Here is a 19,694-nt window from a genome sequence, read left to right on the forward strand (position 1 = left end):
ACTTTCTCTGAGGAGTTCTATATCCCCACTGTCTGAGCCATCCACCCCATGTGACTGCTGAGCATTCGAAGTGTGGCTAGTGTGGCTAAAGCACTGAATTTTTTATTTTACTTCATTTTAATGAATTTCAATTTCAATAACAACTTATGGCCAGTGGCTGCCAACTGAATTGGAAAGCGCAGGTGCAGGGGAGGAGGTGGAAATCAACAGGCACGACTACTGGAGTGGGGCGCCGTTCTCTTCTCCAGGGGGTCTTCTCCACCCAGGGATGGAGCCTGAGTCTTCTGCATTGCAGGCAGACTGTTTACTGTCTGAGCCACCAGGAAAGCCCAGGATATAGGCCAGGGAGTTATCAATGGTACAGAGAAAAACAAAACAGGTAAGAAGATACAGACTGATAGGAGGAGGCAGTGCTTCACCTGAGGCCTGAATGATGAGGAGCCAATCATAGGAGTGTCTAGAGGAAGAGTGTTCTAGGCAGAGAGAACCATGTGTTCAAAGGCCCTGGGGCAGGACAGGGCCTGCTGCATTGGAGGAACAGTGAGGAGGCCCGAGTGTCTGCAGCAAAGTGAGCCAGGAGGAGAGAGGAAGGAGAGGAAGGCAGGGAGGGGAAGGACAGATCGTGAAGGGCCTGTGGGCCATGGGGAGGACTTCCTTGTCCCCAGACACAGAGGATGTTAAGGCTCAGAGACGTGTAACTTGACCAAAGTCACAGCCAAGAACCTAAATTAGACACAATCTGTTTGACTTCAAAATCTGGACTCTGAACCCCACCCTTTCCTCTGGGAATGGCTGATTCTTGACTGTTTATTAAGCTCCTGCTGTTTAGTCACTAAGTTGTGTCCAATTCTTTGCAGCCCCATGGGCTGTATACCGCCAGGCTCCTCTGTCCATGGGTTTCCCAGGCAAGAATACTGAAGTGGGTTACCATTCCCTTTTCCAGGGGATCTTCCAGACCCAGGGATCGAACCCAGGCTTCCCGCATTGGCAGGCAGATTCTTCACCACTGAGCCACCTGGGAAGCCCTGCTATATATACTCATTATCCAACCATAGAAGGGAAGAATTGTCTCCATTTACATGGGGAGGAAGGAGAGGAACAGAATGGTCAAACAACATGCTTGAGGTCACACAGCAAGTTAGGAACAACACCCCACCCCCACCAACCCAGTACCCAGCCCCCGTGCTCCCACATCCTGCTTCTCAGTTCAGTTCAGTCACTCAGTCATGTCCGACTCTTTGCAACCCCATGGACTGCAGCACACCAGGTTTCCCTGTCCAACACCAACTCCCAGAGCTTGCTCAAACTCATGTCCATCAAGTTGGTGATGCCATCCAACCATCTCATCCTCTGTTGTCCCCTTCTCCTCCTGCCTTCAATCTTTCCCAGCATCAGGGTCTTTTCAGATGAGTCAGTTCTTCGCATCAGGTGGCCAAAGTATTGGAGTTTCAGCTTCAGCATCAGTCCTTCCAATGAATATTCAGGACTGATTTCCTTTTGGATTGACTGGTTTGATCTTCTTGCAGTCCAAGGGACTGTCAAGAGTCTTCTCCAACACCACAGTTCAAAAGCATCAATTCTTCAGCACTCAGCTTTCTTTATAGTCCAATTCTCACATCCATATATGACTATTGGAAAAACCATAGCTTTTGACTAGACGGACCTTTGATGGCAAAGTAATGTCTCTGCTTTTTAATATGCTGTCTAGGTTGGTCATAGCTTTTCTTCCAAGGAGCAAGCGTTTTTTAATTTCATGGCTGCAGTCACCATCTGCAGTGATTTTGGAGCCCCCAAAAATAAAGTCTGTCACTGTTTCCATTGTTTCCCCATCTATTTGCCGTGAAGTGATGGGACTGGATGCCATGATCTTAGTTTTCTGAATGTTGAGTTTTAAGCCAACTTTTTCACTCTCCTCTTTCACTTTCATCAAGAGGCTCTTTAGTTCTTCTTCGCTTTCTGCCATAAGGATGGTGTCATCTGCATATCTGAAATTATTGATATTTCTCCTGGCAATCTTGATTCCAGCTTGTGCTTTATCCAACCTGGCATTTCACATGATGTACTCTGCATATAAGTTAAATAAGCAGGGTGACAATATACAACCTTGACATACTCCTTTCCCGATTTGGAACCAGTGTATCATTTCATGTCCAGTTGTAACTGTTGCTTCTTGACCTGCATACCGATTTCTCAGGAGGCAGGTAAGGTGGTCTGGTATTCCCATTTCTTTAAGAATTTTCCACAGTTTGTTGTGACCCACACAGTCAAAGGCTTTGGCATAGTAATAAAGCAGAAGTAGATGTTTTTTTGGAACTTTCTTGCTTTTTCTATGATCCAACAGATGTTGGCACTTTGATCTGTGGTTCCTCTGCCCTTTCTAAATCCAGCTTGAAGATCTGGAAGTTCATGGTTCACGTACTGTTGAGGGCTGGTTTGAAGAATTTTGAGCATTACTTTGTCAGTGTGTGAGATGAGTGCAATTGTGTGGTAGCTTGAACATCCTTTGGCATTGCCTTTCTTTGGGATTAGAATGAAAACTTGACTTTCCAGTCCTGTGGCCACTGCTGAGTTTTCCAAATTTGTTGGCATATTGAGTGCAGCACTTTCACAGCATCATCTTTTAGGATTTGAAAGAGCTCAACTGGAATTCCATTAACTCCACTAGCTTTGTTCATAGTGATGCTTCCTGAGGCCCACTTGACTTTGCATTCCAGGATGTCTGGCTCTCGGTGGGTGATCACACCATCGTGGTTATCTGGGTCATGAAGATCGTTTTTGTATAGTTCTTCTGTGTATTCTTGCCATCTCTTCTTAATATCTTCTGTTACTATTAGGCTCATACATTTCTGTCCTTTATTTTCTCCATCTTTGCGTGAAGTGTTCCCTTGGTACCTCTAATTTTCTTGAAGAAATCTCTAGTCTTTCCCATTCTATTGTTTTCTCTATTTCTTTGCATTGACTAAGGAAGGCTTTCTTATCTCTCCTTGCTATTCTTTGGAACTCTGCATTCAAATGGGTATATCTTTCCTTTTCTGCTTTGCCTTTAGCTTCTCTTCTTTTCTCAGCTATTTGTAAGGTCTCCTCAGACCATTTTGCCTTTTTGCATTTCTTTTTCTTGGGGATGGCCTTGATCACTATATCCTGTACCAGTGTCATGAACCTCTGTCCATAGTTCTTCAGGCACTCTGTCTATCAGATCTAGTCCCTTGAATCTATTTGTCACTTCCACTGTATAATCGTAAGGGATTTGATTTAGGTAATACCTGAATGGTCTAGTGGTTTTCCCTACTTTCTTCAATTTAAGTCTGAATTTGGCAATAAGGAGTTCATTATCTGAGCCACAGTCAGCTCCTGGTCTTGTTTTTGCTGGCTTTATAGAGCTTCTCCATCTTTGGCTGCAGAGAATGTAACCAGTCTGATTTTCGTATTGAGCATCTGGTGATGTCCATGTGTAGAGTCTTCTCTTGTGTTGTTGGAAGAGGGTGTTTGCTATGACCAGTGCATTCTCTTGTCAAAACTCTTAGCCTTTGCCCTGCTTCATTTTGTACTCCAAGGCCAAATTTGCCTTGCCACATATCTCTTTACTTCCTACTTTTGCATTCCAGTCCCCTTTGATGAAAAGGACATCTTTTTTGGGTGTTAGTTCTAGAAGGTCTCGTAGGTCTTCATAGAACCATTCAACTTCAGCTTCTTCAGCTTTACTGGTTGGGGCATAGACTTGGATTACTATGATATTGAATGGTTTGCCTTGGAAACGAACAGAGATCATTCTGTCGTTTTTGAAATTTGCATCCAAGTACTGCATTTCAGACACTTTTGTTGACTGTAGGGCTACCCCATTTCTTCTAAGGGATTCTTGCCCACAGTAGTAGATATAATGGTCATCTGAGTTAAATTCACCCATTCCAGTCCATTTTAGTTCACTGATTCCTAAAATGTCAATGTTCACTCTTGCCATCTCCTGTTTGACCACTTCCAGTTTACCTTGAGTCATGGACCTAACATTCCAGGTTTCTATGCAGTATTGTTCTTTACAGCATTGAACTATACTTCCATCACCAGTCACATCCACAACTGGGTGTTGTTTTTGCTTCTGGAAGCATCCTGCTTCTAGGAAGAAGAAAGAAATTTCTGGAAGAAAACCTCCATAACAAAAAGAAAAAAAAAGAAAACCTCCATAACATTTAGCAGTCAGGGGGTCACATGCCTTCTCTGAGCCTCAGTTTCCTCATCTGTGTAATGGGAGGTGTGAGTGATATGAAGACACCCCCCCTACCCCATTTCCAGATTCCCCTATGGCTCCCCGTGGGCCTCAGCCAGACCCCTCAGCCCTGATCCCACCATCTCTCTGCCTGACCTCTCTGCCTCTCCCACGGATCTCAGGTACCCTGCCCCTAAATGCTCACACATGTGGTTCCCCTCCCCCTGGGGTGGCCCCCAGCCCCTGTAGCCTCTGCAGAGCCCCCCAGGAAGTCTATGAGAACCAACAGGTAAGGGGTAGGAGTAGGGCCGGATGGAGGGAATTATGTGGTGGAAGCTTAAGGTGTGTGTGTCAGGAAGTGGTGTGCTGGAGTGTTTCTGATGGTCCAGGTTGGGGGATATCTGGGGCTGGAATGACTGATGGTGGCAAAGAGAGAGGCAGACACAAAAAGAGAAAAGAGAGGGAGGGAGAGACGTAGAGAAGAAACACAAAGACACACACACAAGGAGAGAAGAGAGACAAGGACAGATAGACACGGAGACAGACAGGAAGAGTCAGATGGACAGACAAGACCCCAGATGGATGGAGCACTTAGAGGAGGCAAAAGGTAGGGATCCAGAGCCTAGAAGGAGGTGGACCTGGGGTGGTGGGGGGAGACCGTGGCATTCCCTGGACCCCCAGAAGCCCCACCTGTCCCCCTCTCCCCCCATCAGTTGGGAAGCCTCATCAGAGCAGAGCCCAGGGAAGGAGTGAGTGCCCCATCCCCAGAGGCATGCAAGCCCCCAGGGTTGTCAGAACCAGATCAGGACTGCTGTGCGTGTTCTGGGAAGCCCCCCTACCTCCCTGGGTCGTCTGCTCCTGCGAGCGCACACCCCCACCCCCAGGACCCCACAAGCCGGGCAGCCAGGGCTGCAGCACTGGAGCGAGCCGAGGACGCCCGCGTTGCCCACCATCGCGGGTCCACCCCGGTCTCCGCAGGCTTCGTGAGCTTTGACAACCCGGCCAGCGCGCAGACTGCCATCCAGGCCATGAATGGCTTTCAGATCGGCATGAAGAGGCTCAAAGTGCAGCTGAAGCGGCCCAAAGACCCGGGACACCCCTACTGACCGGGCCCACAGCCACTCAGAGGCTGCGGGCTTGGCCCAGGTGAGCCGCTAGGCGGCCCCGCCCCGGCCCCCCCCACCCCGTCTTGTCCGCACCCTCTCCTCATTCTCCAAACCCTCCCCAGGCTGGGGGGATGCTGCAAGAGGCTTCAGGGAGCCCCCAGGTTTGGTTGATGGGGACAGAGCTGGACAAAGACACCCACCCACCCCAGTTCCCTCAACCCCCTACCCGCACCCCATGGTCAGGTCTGGAACCGGAGCAGTAAGATGGGGGTGGGAAGGGCAGTTAGGGAATCTTTCCTGGAGAAGGCTTTGAAGGATGAGTAGTTCACCTGAGAGGTGGGCGTGGTCTGGGTTGAGGCAGGCCATGGGGAGGGGCTTTTGTCCTGTCCTAAGAATCAGTTCTCCCTGCTAAGCCTCTTTGGGAGCCCTTCCTTTGGCATAATTCACACCCAGTGGGTTGATGAGAGAGTGGAATGTTTGCCCCACCCAGGGGCATGCCAGGGGTGAGGGTGGGGGGGAAATCCCCTGAACAAACGAACAAATCCCCTAATGTCTGCACCATCAGAGTGAACGACCCTGTCAACTCATCACTTCTTTGGAGGCATGAACCATCATGAGCCTCCAGGGCCAGTGGGGGAACTTATAACTGTGCTCCAGCCTCGACAAGCCTCATCTGTGAAATGGGCTCATGCACGTGGCCTCCCCCAGGGGCTGCGGGGTGGATTCACACGGGGCACTCGGTGTTTTTCCAGCTGGGCCCAGGACCCGCCACCTGGAAAGCTCTTGATAACTTATTTCGATTTTTCTCCGCTAAACCCACCGTTGCCGCGGTCATCACAGAGGCTCCCCACCTTGGGGTCTGGTGTGAAGTATGTGTTCAGTGAGGGTCTGCTTCCAGACCCTCTGCCAGGGCAGCACCCACAGATTCGAGGGTGTTCAGCACCCACAGATTCAAGGGTTGTGGGTCTTTGGGGGCATGCTCGGAGACCCGCCACCGGAAGCCAACATCTGTGATCCGCGCGCTTTGAACACTCTGACAGCAAGTCTTTACTAAGCACCTCCTGTGCACCAGGCACTGTCTCCAGCGCCACGAGTGAACAGAAATGGGGGCGGGGTGCTGCTTCATGGAGCCACAGGGAGTGGGGGAGAGGAGACGGAAAGAAACGAATATTTGTGCCCGGTGGCCAGACGAGGACACCGGGCTTAGCGACCCCTCCAGGCCATGTGTGTCAACCTCCAAACCCCCAAATGGACTCTTTCTGCAAAGATAGGGGTCCTTGGGGTCCCAGATCCCAGTCTGGCCAGGGCAGGGGAGTGGGTGGGAGGTGATGTGTCGACCTACGTGCCCACCCTCCCCCTCTCTTGACGCGGCGCCCTAACGCCCCTCCCTTCTCCGCCAGGTGAGGGGCCTTCCCACCCCAGGAGGGTTTCCCGCTTCCAACTGATCCAGGACTTTTCCGTAAATTACAACAGAGTTTGGACACCAGCCCCCTCCCCTCCTCTCCCTTTTCCCCTGCTCCCCTCCCCAAAATGTGAAATGCTGCCCAAGGCCCCATGGAGTGGGGAAGGGGCTTCGTGGTCTTCAGGGGACTCCTGAGGTGGGGGCCAAGGGTTCACTGCCCCCTCCATGGAGATTTCCTCACTTCCACCCCCCTTCCCACACACACAACCTTCATGGCTTCCCCAAACGAAATCGCAACTTTTCCTATATATATATATGCATATATATATAGAGCTATAGACAGTATATATATTTTTTGAGTATAGATCATGGGACCAAACTTTTCCGACTTCTTTCCATCCAAGAGAAGGTGACCCTGGGCCAGTCACCCAGCAGGGACGCTCAGAAGGGCTGAGGCTGGTGGGGCAACCCAGTGTCTCCCCACCTCCCGCTGTCATGTCAGACCAGGGCGCCGGTCAAGCACTGGGAATCAGCCAACGAACGCGATATACCTCCAGGACTTTTGACCCCCCCGCCACCGATAATTCTCGTGGGCCTGAGGGCTCAGCCGGCTTCAGTGTCCCTGGTCCTAGCTGCAGCTTCCTGAGCCCCTTCCCCCGTGTCCCAGGGCCCTGCCTTCTCCGGATGTAGGCACAAAAGAGACCCCTTGGCCTCCCCCGACCCTTCCCCCCACCCCCCAGTCATAGCCTTACTCATGTGGCCAATAGCCCTTAGCTTTCCGTCGGGGGCAGACAGGGCCGGGGGAAGCCCCCCCAGCCCTCGAGCCCCCTCCCAAGGGCAGGCAGCCACCCTCCCTGCCTTTGGATCACCAGCCTGGAATTCACAATGTCATGACCAAGATCGCCACGTGCACCGGAGGAGCCCAGTGTGCGCTGGCCCAGCACCCCTTCACCGGAGATACCTCTACAAAGATTTTTTTTTTTTTTTTGGTCTTTCTGAGCAGGTACAAAGAAGAAAAGAAATGGGGGGAAAAGCAAACGACAATGGATTTTTTTTGTTTCCTAGTTGGGGCGGGGAGGGATATCCCGTGGGGCGCCTCTGTATAGCCACTCAAACCGTGAAAACCCCCCTTGAAGCACAGAGTCAAGTTCTTTTTTTTTTTTTTATTGGACATCCGGTGGGGCCTCACGCCAGAGGAGGCACCAGAGAACTTCATAAGCTCAAGAGAAAAAAAAATTTTTGAAAAGGAAAAAAAAAAAAAAGCATTCCCTTTTGTTTCTACCAAAATGTGTTGACGGACCCAGAAAAAAACAAAAAAGCAAAAAAAAAAAAAAAAAAAAAGGAAGAAAAAAAAACAAAGCAAAAAAAAAAAAAGAAGAAGAAAAAAAAAACTCTTCTGACAAACCTGTTTCGATATTCCAGAGTTTGATAATTGTTCCGAGACCCTCTCTAGTGTGCCTGTGTTCTGTGAGTCTGCGTGTGTGTGCTCAGGGGTCACGGGGCTTCGGCTATGTCCTGCCCCACCTGGCCCCCGCCAGGCCTGCTTGGGACTGCGTGCCGGCGTGCAGTGGTGTGTGTCCTTTGGTCCATGTTTACTGGCTGTAAATACCATTTTTATACTCCACATCAAAGACCGACGTGATTTGTACGATGTACTTTATTTCTGCTACGAGTAATTTCATGAAGTTTCAACTTGCAAAACTGACTTTTGGAGACAAACCGCCACACACACACACACACACACACACACACATACACACACACAGAGGAGAAAAAGACTTGGAGGGAACTTTGAGTTGACTTGCTTTGAATCTCGAGGTCCTTGTCACTGTGGCGTGTTTCAGGTGAGAAGCTGCAGTCATCACCTTCATGTCCAAAACGCCTCTCTTTGGTCTGGAGAAACTGAAAGTTTATTTAATAAAAGTTTTACTTGCTAAAGGACTGGGCCCACCCTCATTTGCCCTCCTCTCGTCGATAAAGACCACGTGCTTCCGGTCAAGCAGGGTGCCTGGGTTAGAGATGAACCCGGATTTAGAGTGAGGGGTGTGTGGGGAGAAGGGTTTGATGTTCCCACAGCTGAATTCTGACAGAATCATCCAGACACTGAAGAAGTGGAGCGTTCTTTCTCAGGAAGAGCAGGTGCCTAAGTTTGTTGATTCACACGTTCATTCATTCATTCAACAAATGTCTACTGTTTATTGAATACCAGCTGAATGACTGTGGCTTCCCTGGTGGCTTAATGGTAAAGAATCCACCTGTGAATGCAGGGGATGAGGGTTCAATCCCTGGATAGGGAAGGTCCCCCTGTAGAAGGGAGTGGCAACCTACTCCAGTTTTCTTGCCTGGGAAATGCCATGGTCAGAGGAGCCTGGTGAGCTACAGAACATGGGGTTGCAAAGGACTCGACACCACTCAGCGACTAGAACAGCAGCAACTGAATGACTGACCCCATGCTGGCCATCAGGGACATAGCAGTGACCAGATGGTTCTGGGCTCTGGCCTCAAGGAGGCAGCCAGGGGTTGGGTGGGGGAGACACCGTACAATACATATTTTTGTAATTGGGGTAAAATTCACCATTTTCAAGTGTACAGTTCAGTGTCATTAAGTACATTCACAATGTTGTGCAACCATCACATCTCTCTAGTCCCAGACGATAGAGTTCATCACCCCAAAAAGAAGCCCTGTCCCCATGAACATTCCCTGCCCAGCCCCTGACAACCAGGAACCCACTCTCTGCGGATTTGCCTGTTCTGGACGTTTCCCATCAAGGGAATCACACACTGTGTATCCTCTTTTTCTTTTTTAAAAATTTTATTGGGGATGTTGTTGATTTACAGTGTTGTTTTAGTTTCAGGTGTGTAGCAAAATGACCTTGCTTCTTTTAGAAAAAATATATTTATTTATTTATTTGGCTGTGCCAGGTCTTAGTTGAAGCACATGGGATCTTTAGTTGCGCCATTTGACTCTTAGTTTCAGCATATGGGACCTAGTTCCCTAACCAAGGATAGAACCCAGGTCCCCTGCATTGAAAGCATGGAGCCTGAGCCACTGGGCCACCAGATAAATCCCATGGCTATGTGTCCTTTTGTGTCTGGCTTCTCACTGAGCATTGTCATCCTGTTCTCAAGGTCTAGCCACATTGTAACGAGTGTCAGTGCTTCTCTTCTTTTTAAATCTGAATCATATTCCGGTCTGTAGATGGACCATTCATCCATTGATGGGCATTTGGGTCTGCTTTTTGGTCACTATGAATTACACTACTGTAATTATTCGTGTGTAAGTTTCTGTCTGAACACCCACCTCAGTTCTCTAAGGTACATACCTAAGGGCAGAATTGTTGGGTCCTGGTCACTATGTGTTCCCACCAGCATCTCATGAGAGTTCCCATGTCTCCACATCCTCACCAATACATGTTACACAACAGATTCAAATTGGAATGTGGAGGGAGAAATCCCCCCATTGTAGCTGAGGTAGTCAAGGACCCAGAAGTGTCCTGAAGAGGTGAGACCTGAAGGAGGTAAGATCCAAGAAAGGAATTGGCTTTGGCTGAAAAAGCACATATAAGACAGTCTGCAGACCCTGCCCCACTCCAGTGAAGTCCTCAAAGGTCCTTAAAAAAAAAAAAAAAGAAAAATCCTGAGACCTGGGATGCAGAAGAGTGGGCTCCAGGGTAAGAGCCTGTAGTGGGGATGTGAATAGAGGGGGTGGCCACACCCAAGCTGAGCCTTTCCAAATTCATGGGAGGGATACTAAACACTTAATTTAATGAGCTACTCATGTCCTGCCAGGGGCTTTGCAGAAACTATGTCTTTTAATCTTATCAATGACTCCATTTTACAGTTGAGGAAACTGAGGCTCAGAGACAGGAAATGCTTGATCCAGCTCCAGCAGAGAGGCCCAGCTCGGGTGGGAGTTGGAAAGGTGAGTCCGACTTCACCTGGAAGGGTTTTCTGGGTGGAAGGAACAGCGTGGGCAAAGGCTCAAAGGCTTGGGATATGGTTTTTAGTTGGGCCACTGGCTAAGACCACAGCACTGGGTGAAGAGATGGATGCAGAGGTGATGGGTTACAGAGGTTCTTTTGTGACTGAACAGTACCATGTACTGGACCTTGTCTCTGCCCTACAAAGTTGCAGTTGAGGAGAAAGTACTTATAAGACAAAAAAAAAAAAAAAAATCAAAAGTACTCCATCCCCACAAGAAAAAGTAATTTGCAATGTGCTAAAAGTAATCACAATGAGACCAACAAATCTGGAACATTACCTTTTTTTTTTCTTTTGGCAATGGCATATGGCATGTTTGATCTTAGTTCTCCAACCAGAGATCAAACACATGCCTCCTGCAGTGGAGGTGGGGAGTCCTAACTACTGGACCACCAGGGAATTCCCTGAGACATTATCTTGATGTCAATAGGGAGTCACAGAGGATTTTGAGCAGGAGAGGGGTGTAATAGGACACCTAAGGTGACTTCTGTGCTGCTGTTGAGGTGTAAATTGGCATTCTGGAGAACAACTGGGCAGGGTAATATTTCTATCAAGCATTTATTAAGCACTTACTGTTTGCCAGGTATTGTTGCAAGCCTATGTCATCCAATACAGTAGCCACTGGCCACCTGTGGCTATTTAGATTTCGATCAGTTTATCAATCTGTAATTTCCTCAGTCACACTAAGCCACATTTCAAGGGCTCAAGAGCCACTTGTTCATCACTTCTGGAGTTCTCTTGGACGACACCAGTCTAAACATTGCACATGACATAACCTGACACAACCTTGTGAGGTGTGTCCTATCAATAGCCTCACTTTATGAGTCAGTAATCTGAAGCTCAGAGAGGTTAACTAACCTGCCCGAGGCTGCACAGCCGGAGGTAAACCCAGGATCTCAGGTCGGTCTCAACCACTGTGCTATCCCATTTCCCTGTACTGTGTAGTGGCTGAAATGAGATGTATTAGATCTTAGTTCAAGTTGTTATTTGAGATAGTAAAATTTAAGCTTTTAAATTTACCTCAAAGTCATTAAACATTTAAAATGTGCACCTGTACAAGACAGCAATTGTACCTGAGGATCGCCATAGAGTGACTCAGGGGTGTGCTTAGGATGGCTGAGTCTTGGTTGTGAGGTAGGGTGTTTATCCTGGGAAAGTAGGCTAAGTGACATGCAGGTTGTATCAGTTAGCTGTTGCTGCATAACAAATATCCCATCTTCAAATTAGCTGCTAAAAACACCCCACACATTTATTATCTCACCCAGTTTCTATGGATCAGAAATCCAGGAGTAACTTAACTGAGTTGTTGTGGTTAAGGGTCTCTCACAAAGTCAAAGTTAAGACATCATCTGAGGCTCAACTGAGGCTGGAGGAGCTGCATCCAAGCTGGCACCCTCACATGGTTGTTGGCTGGAGGTCTCAGTTCCTTACTGCATGGACCTGCCCACAGGGCTGCTCATGTCATGGCAGCTGGATTCTCCCAGAGAGAGCATGATCCAACATGGGGGAGAGAGAGAGCTAGAGAGAGAAAAAAGAATATACATATTTAGAACATTCTCTCTGGGGACATGTATATGATTGTAAGAATGAGAAGAAAAGGCTAGAAGTATATTTACCAAAATACTGATGGGGTTGGTTTGGGGAAGTGAAGAATTGGAGGCCCAGATGAAGCAGAGTTGAACCTCAGCTGCAATCTTTACAAGGTGAATATATTATTATTTAGGAAATTAAGAATTAGTTTTAAATATTCTTTTGTAAAAAAGATTTTTTTATGTGGACCATCTTTAAAGTCTTTTATTGAATTCATTACAACATTTCTTCTGTTTTATGTTTTGGTTCTTTGGCCACAAGGTATGTGGGATCCTAGCTCCCTGACCAGGGATTGAACCCACAACCCTTGCTTTAGAAGGTGAAGTCTTAACCACTGCACTACCAGGGAAGTCCCCAAATATTCTTTTTTTGAAGATGAAAGAATGGAGATGACAGGTATGAGAGTTGTTTGGGGGAAATACCTGCATTTAACTCAAGTGCTCCACTGTCCAGAGAGGCCCTCAGGGCAAGGAGTGGGTGGGGAGGGGGGCCGCCTCCAGCCAACAGCCTGCAAGGAACTGGAGCCTACCAGCAGCCACTTGGGCTTGGAAGCAGATCCTGCGCCAGTCAAGCTTTCAGATGAGACACCATACCAGCATAACACCTTGATTGCAGCCTGTGGGAGACCCTAAAGCAGAGAACCCAGCTAAGCACCCCTAGATTTCTGAGACTAGGAAATGTTTTAAGCCATGAAGTTTTAAGGTAATTCATCATGCAGCAGTGGTAAGTAACACATCAGCAAAAGCTCCTCAACTATGACAGAGACTACTAAGTACCTGGAATAAACCTCAGAAAAACCTGTAGACAGAAAACGATAAGATCTTACTGAAAGACATAAATAGAAAAGCAGACAAGTGGTGAACTGGGTGACGGAGGTACCTGGGGCAACTCACGATCTTAAGGGATCAGTTCTCTCCCAGATGAACCTTGAACTTCATCACAACTCAGATCCCTACAAAGTTTGCTTGGAACTGGATAGGCGAATTCTCAAATTCATGTGGATCATTGAATTGTAAGGGAAGCAAGCCTGGAATGTCCTGAGATGAATGGCTGTTTATTGAGCATATACTATGCATTGGGCACAGTTCCCAGTGTACTATTAGGTGTAACTCATTTATCACCCCAGGAGGTGGGATCTCTTTCACATATGGGGAATACAGAGAGACTGGGTGACTGGCCACAGTCTGCCCACTGAACTGTGATAAAAGAATCCACATGACCCTACAGAACAGAAAGACAAGTTATAAAACTATAAAAAAAAAAAAAACAACTATAGTAACTAAAATTGTACATCATCAGTGCCTGTCCTGTTTTATTTGCTCTTCTGTTCCCTAGATCCCAGTACCTAGTATATGCTCACTGATTGTCCTAAAATTATAGTGTTTAAACCTGGAGGCTTAAGCTTAAGTCTAGAGACTGCCCAGGGTTTGAATCTCAATTATGACATTTATCAGGCCAGTGGCTCATCTTTCTGAGGCTCAGTCACCCCCACGGCTGGAATATGAGGCTAAATGGGCACACAATCCTGAGCGTTGTTGTGTGAATGAGTGAGTTAATATCTATAAAGCCCGGAGTAAGTGCTACAGAAGTGTGGAAAAGAAATCAATCCCATAGAAAATTCACTTTCCAGAGACTTGGTTTCTGGCCACCAGCAGGGGGCAACAGAGACTCACACCTTCGTTCAGTAGTATTGGCGCCTTCACTTGAAATGGAACAAGCATTTATTGAGCACCAAAGGAGGCTTCCCGGTTTGCTCGGTGGTAAAGAATCCAACTGCCAAACAGGAGAAACGGGTTCGATTCTTGGGTCGGGAAGATCTCCTGGAGAAGGAAATGGCAACCCGTTTCAGTATTCTTGCCTGGGAAATCCCATGGACAGAGAAGCCTGGCAGGCTGCAGTCCAGGGGGTCGCAAAAGAATCAGACACGCCTTAGCGACTAAACAACAAATGTATGTTGCACGCGTGCTGGGGGCTGGATGAGGTGGTGAAGGAGACCCCTGGGCTCTCTCCTGGGACATGAAAGCTACTTTGCTCAAATTTCTTAGCCCATTCCTTAAAACCTGTGGGATCAGTCCCACCTCCCTTCTGTCCCCTCATCTCTCCAGCTGCCAGGCCTCTCCATCTGTGGTTTCCTTCACTGGGAAACCCTCCCACCCCGTAGTTCTGAGATGCTGGCTTGGGATGAGGGCACAGGAAATCTTCTGAGCACAGGGAACAGAACCGGCCGAGGTGGAGAGGTGGCAATGCCCTAGGTACTAGTGACAGAACAGGGAACCCTTCACCCTGGTTGGCCTCAAAGCTACACGGAGGATGCAAGCAGGGCATGTGGTGGTTAAACATGATGACATAGGATGTGAAGCCCACGAGGACAGAGACCAGTATGCTTACGTCTGGATCCTCAATATTTGTCATTCTCTCTCCAACCCTCAGTTTCTTCATCTGCAAAGTACTGTGCACCATCCAGGATTGTTGAGACAATCAAGATTAATGCATACGAATAACAGCCGTTGTCATTATAATACAACACTGATAGACAAGACAAGATCTCCTGAATCAGAAAAGTGAACACTGTGGATTCGAATGTCAACAGGCATTTATTGAACTCTGGTCGTGTGCCAGGCGCTGCTGTAGGTAGGTCCTGGAGACACAGCCGGGAACAAAATGAACGCGCGCGCGCACACGCACACACACACACACACACACACACACACACACACACACACACACACACACACACACACAGAGCCCTGACCACGCCCCCAGCCCCTCTCCACGACCCCACCTCATCTCCGCCCCTCTCTTTCCTGAGCCTACCAGAACGAGGTGGAGGTGGAGATTATCTACATATTCATGAGCCCATCAGCCAATCCACAGCCTAAACTCAGGCCTGTCTTTAGAGCCTCGGTGGTTGTGACCCCAGAAGTGACGCAGTCAGCGATACTTAAAGGCGCAGTAACCTCCTGTAGAGCAGGGAGTTTGGAACTGACTTAGAGCAACACATACCTCTTTTTAGGAGTCTGTACAATACAGGTTGGGAAACCAGTGTATACTAATAGCAAAGAAAGAGCGTTGCCGTCGTGCATGAAGTCAGGGATACGTTTGGAGCGCACACTCCCTGCCAGGCGCTGGAGTTGGAGTTTCAGCACCCGGGGTCGCGGACAGCTCCAGAGCCCAGATGGAGGGCCCTGAGTGGGTGGGTGTACCGGTGTGTAGAGGGTTCTGGGGATAAGGTCCAGAAAGAGCGTCCCAGGCCCTCAGCCAGCCCACAGGTACAAGGGCCTACTCTCTCTCTGCCTGTCTGCTCCGCCCCCAATAAAAAGCCTCAAAGGAGCCCAGATGCCTGAGTCCACTTGGCATCTTCAAGTGGAAGTTCCTCAGGTCAAAAATGTTCCTGGTCCTTAGTCCTGCTACTCCCACGTAGGCTCCATGTCAACAGATGGCACTTCCATCCTTCCACGTGCTGGGCCCACGTATGTCGATGTTATCCTTGACATTTTGCTTGCTCTTTCTATAACCAATCTATTAGCAAGTCTGTCGCCTCTGCCTTCAAATATCCTAAATCTGCCTACTTCCCCCGCGCTCCTCTGCCTTCACTTAACCCAGCCCTAGAATCTCCCACCTGGACCAGCGCAGTCCCCTCCATCCAGGTCCTTGGCTCGTCTTCACTGTCTCCTTCCCTCGACCCATCTGTCTTACCTGAAGCAAACTCCTCAGAGGGTGCTCATGAGCACCTGAGTCAGGCCTCAACCCTCCTCTGCCTACAGACCTCCTGGGGGTAAAAATCCAAGTCCTACCCCCGGCCCTGCATGACCAACCTTGTCCCCTCCCCGACCTCTCCTCCCTCTCTCCCCCTCACTCACTCTGCCCCAGCCACACAGGCCTCTTCACTGCTTCTCCATCATGCCAGCCATGGCTCACAGTCTCTGCACTGGCTGACCCTTTGCCTGGAACCCTCTTTCCCTAGATAATCACCTCCTTTTCCACTCACAGAAACTAGCCTGGAGGGAGTGGGAGTGGGATAAGTTAGCAGGGGATTAACTGTCAGGCATCACAGGCCCTGGAGACCTGGTGGGGATGTCAGTCTCTGTTCCAAAGGCAATACGGAGCCATGAAGGGTTTTATAGGAGGGAGGGGTGAGGTGTGCAGTCACATCTGCATTGTTTAGTCTCCTTCTGGCTGCTGTGTGGAGAACATAGTGCAGGGGAGACTGTGTAAAGAGAAGAGGCTTGTTCCAGCTCCCAGGTGGGCAATGGTGTGGCTTAGATGAGGTCAGGGCCCCCCAGAATTTCCCTCAGCAGAATCTGGGGTCTGCCTTGGTTGTGCTATGTTCCCCAGAGCTCAGTACAGGACCTGGCATACAGCAGGTGCTCAACAAAGTTCTGATAAAGGAAAGAAGGAAGGAATGTCCCATGCCCAGAACCCTGGCTTGGACACATTTGACACTGGATTGACTCTAACAACAAAGCTGCAAAGAGGACATTGTTGGACCAATTATACAGATGAGGAAATTGAGTTTCAAGCAAAAGAAGGGATTTGCCTGAGCAAACCCAGGCTGATTCAAGACTCAAGTCTTCTGGTGGTCATGGAAGGTTTCCAGGGGCTAGGTGGCATTTAGGTGGAACCTAGAAGGATGAGGATGAAGGTCAAGGGCCAGAGGTGGGCACTCCTGGCTACAGAAAAGGCATGAGCCAGTGTCAAGTGGTGTGATGGAAGGAGGATGAAAGCCAGGTTGGAAACCTGATGGGTAAGGCTGGATGATCAAGGAGAAGGTCCTGAGCTGGGAAGGTCTCTGCAGAGATGAACTTCTGTGTCAGTCCTGCCCACAGCCCTGGTGTCACCTCTGCCCTTGAGTATGGATGGAGCTTGTGACCTGTTATAACCAATGGAATATACAAGGTGATATATCAAGGTGATGGCCTCATTCCCATGGTTAGGTTACTTTTTCTTCTCTTGTGGTTTTTCTGATTGTAGGTAAATATATGTAATATAAAATTTACCATTTTAACCATTTTCAGAGTGCAGCTCCAATGACATTAAGTACATTCACCTGATTTATAATATAAGCATTTAATGCTATTATTTTTCTCCTAAACACTGTTTTAGCTGCATCTCACAAACCTTGATTTTCATTTTCATTGAATTAAAAGTGTTTTCTCATGGTGCTTCCATCTAGGTTATTAAGAAGTTTATGGTTTAATCTCAAAGTCGTTGGAGATTTTTTTCCCACATAGCTATTACTGATGTCTAGTTTAATTTTGTTACATATTTTGGTTGGTTTGACTTCTCTTAAATGTAAGGTTTGTTTTATGACCCACCTTGATGAGTATGATTAAAGAATATGGGCTGTCTTGGTGTATGTTCCATGTTCACTTGAAAAGAATGTGTCTTCTGCTGTTGTTGGGTGGAATGTTCTAGAAATGCCATTTCAAGTTGGTTGATAGTATCGTTCAGGTTTTCTAGATCTTTGCAGATTTTCTGTCTACTATTTCTATCCATGGGACTTCCCAGGTGGCACTAGTGGTAAAGAACCTGCCTGCCAGTGCAGGAGATGCAAGAGACACAGGCTCAATCCCTGGGTTGGGAAGATCTGCTGGAGTAGGAAATGGCACCTTACTTCAGGATTCTTGCCTGGAGAATCCCATGGACAGGGGAGCCTGGTGGGCTACAGTCCATGGGGCTGCAAAGAGTTGGACAATGTTGTTGTTGTTTTCCATCAACTGCTGGGAGCATAGTTTGAAGTCTCCAAGCATACATGTGGATATGTCCATTTTCCTTTCGGAATCATCAGCTTTTTTCTTGTCTTGACTGTGTATTGTTGGATTGTTTGCTGGTTGTATGTGGCAAGATGCATACACATTCGAGATCAGCGAATTGGCCCTTTTCTCATATATGTCCCTTGTTAAGATATCTGCTTTGTCTGATTTTAATATGGCCACTCAAGCATTTTTTTAAGTTTAAAAAGTGTTATAATGGTTGATTTACAATATCATTCAGTTCCAGGTGTTCAGCAAAGTGATTTAGTTATACATATTCTTTTTCAGATTCTATTTATTACAAGATATTGAATATAGTTCCTTATGCTCTGCAGCAAATCCTTGTTGTTAGTCTACTTTTTTAAACAAAAAACTTTGGTATTTTATTCATCATGGATTTTTGTATTATATTTTCTTTTTTTTTAAAATAGTGTAGGAAATATGGTTTACTTACTGAGTTGTCTTTTGCGGGCTTCTTTTTTTTTCTTTTGGCAGCTCCTGGTGTATGTGGGATCTTAGTTCCCCAACCAGGGATCAAACCTGAGTACCCTGCAGTGGGAACTCGGAGTCTTAACCACTGGACCCCCAGAGAAGCCCCCTGTTAATCTATGTTATATAGAGTGGTATTCTGGTACTTTTTATTTATTTATTTTTGGCTTCATTGCATCTTCCTTGCTGTGTGTGGGCTTTTCTCTAGTTGCAGTGAGTGGGGGCTACTCTCTAGTTGCAGTGTGCAGGCTTTTCATTTTGGTGGCTTCTCTTGTTGCAGAGCATGGGCTCTAGAACATGGGCTCAATAGGTGTGGCACCCAGACTTAGTTGCCCCAAAGCATGTGGAATCTTCCCAAACCAGGGATTGAATCCATGTCCCCAGCATTGGCAGGCAAATTCTTAACCACTGGACCACCAGGGAAGTCCCTCTAGTACTTTTTAAATGCTTATTTTCTTGGTATATTTCCCGCATACTTTTACTTTTATCTATGTCTTTATATTTAAAGTGGGTGTCTTGCTAATCATGAATTTTCTCTGTTTTTGTTTGCTGGAAAAGCCTTTATTTCTCCTTGATTTTCAAATGGTGTTTTCACTGGGCATAAACCTCTGGCTGGCCAGTATTTTCCTATCAGCACTTTAAAGACACCTTTTGTTTTTGTTTGTTTGTTTACATAGTTGAGTCTGATCATTTTTATCTTTGGCCCTCTGTATGTGTGTGTCTTCTCATCTGCCTTTGAGAATTTTCTCTTTGTTTTTAAATTTCTGCATTTTGAGTGTGACATGTCTGGGTCTGTTTTGGGGGGAATATTTGTCCCCTTTGGTATCTTCTGAGCTTCTTGGAACTGTGATTCCATATCTTTAATTTTGGGAAATTTAGCCATTCTCTCTTAAGATATTCTTCTGCCTGCTTTTCCTTATCCTTCTGGGATTCCAATTACACATCTGTTAGATCATTTGATCTTGTCCTATGGCCTTCGGGGGCCCTGAAACTGTCATCAAGAGCAAGCTTCAGGCTTGTCCTCTGGTTAAGAGTTGGACAGGATTGAGGAGGGTTTTTTTGGTATTTATCTTTTCAGCTGACCTTGACTGGTGGCAGCCTGTAGTGGTGAGCTGTAATTTTTAAATACCTCCAAGTCTTTTGGTAGAAGTGGTTGGATTGCAAGAAAACTG

The 19,694-nt window shown here is 47.4% G+C and overlaps 1 protein-coding gene across 7 annotated transcripts in view; it reads left to right on the forward strand.

Moving 5' to 3' along the window:
- The window catches only part of CELF5 (CUGBP Elav-like family member 5), a 50,331-nt gene extending 41,681 nt beyond the window's left edge, over window positions 1–8,650 (forward strand). For 5 of the 7 annotated variants that reach the window (XM_043466135.1, XM_043466140.1, XM_043466137.1 and 2 more), the window contains one exon: window positions 5,180–8,650. In XM_043466135.1, the coding sequence (XP_043322070.1) occupies window positions 5,180–5,307 (128 nt within the window). In that variant the 3' untranslated portion in view covers window positions 5,308–8,650. Of the gene's footprint in view, window positions 1–943; window positions 1,033–5,179 lie in introns of those variants that run through there. The other 2 variants (XM_043466136.1, XM_043466139.1) reach the window with 2 other exon arrangements.
- The last annotated feature ends 11,044 nt before the right edge of the window (window positions 8,651–19,694 follow it).

The sequence above is a fragment of the Cervus canadensis genome, chromosome 4 (genome assembly GCF_019320065.1).
Source record: "Cervus canadensis isolate Bull #8, Minnesota chromosome 4, ASM1932006v1, whole genome shotgun sequence".
In the NCBI taxonomy this organism is placed as follows: domain Eukaryota; kingdom Metazoa; phylum Chordata; class Mammalia; order Artiodactyla; family Cervidae; genus Cervus; species Cervus canadensis.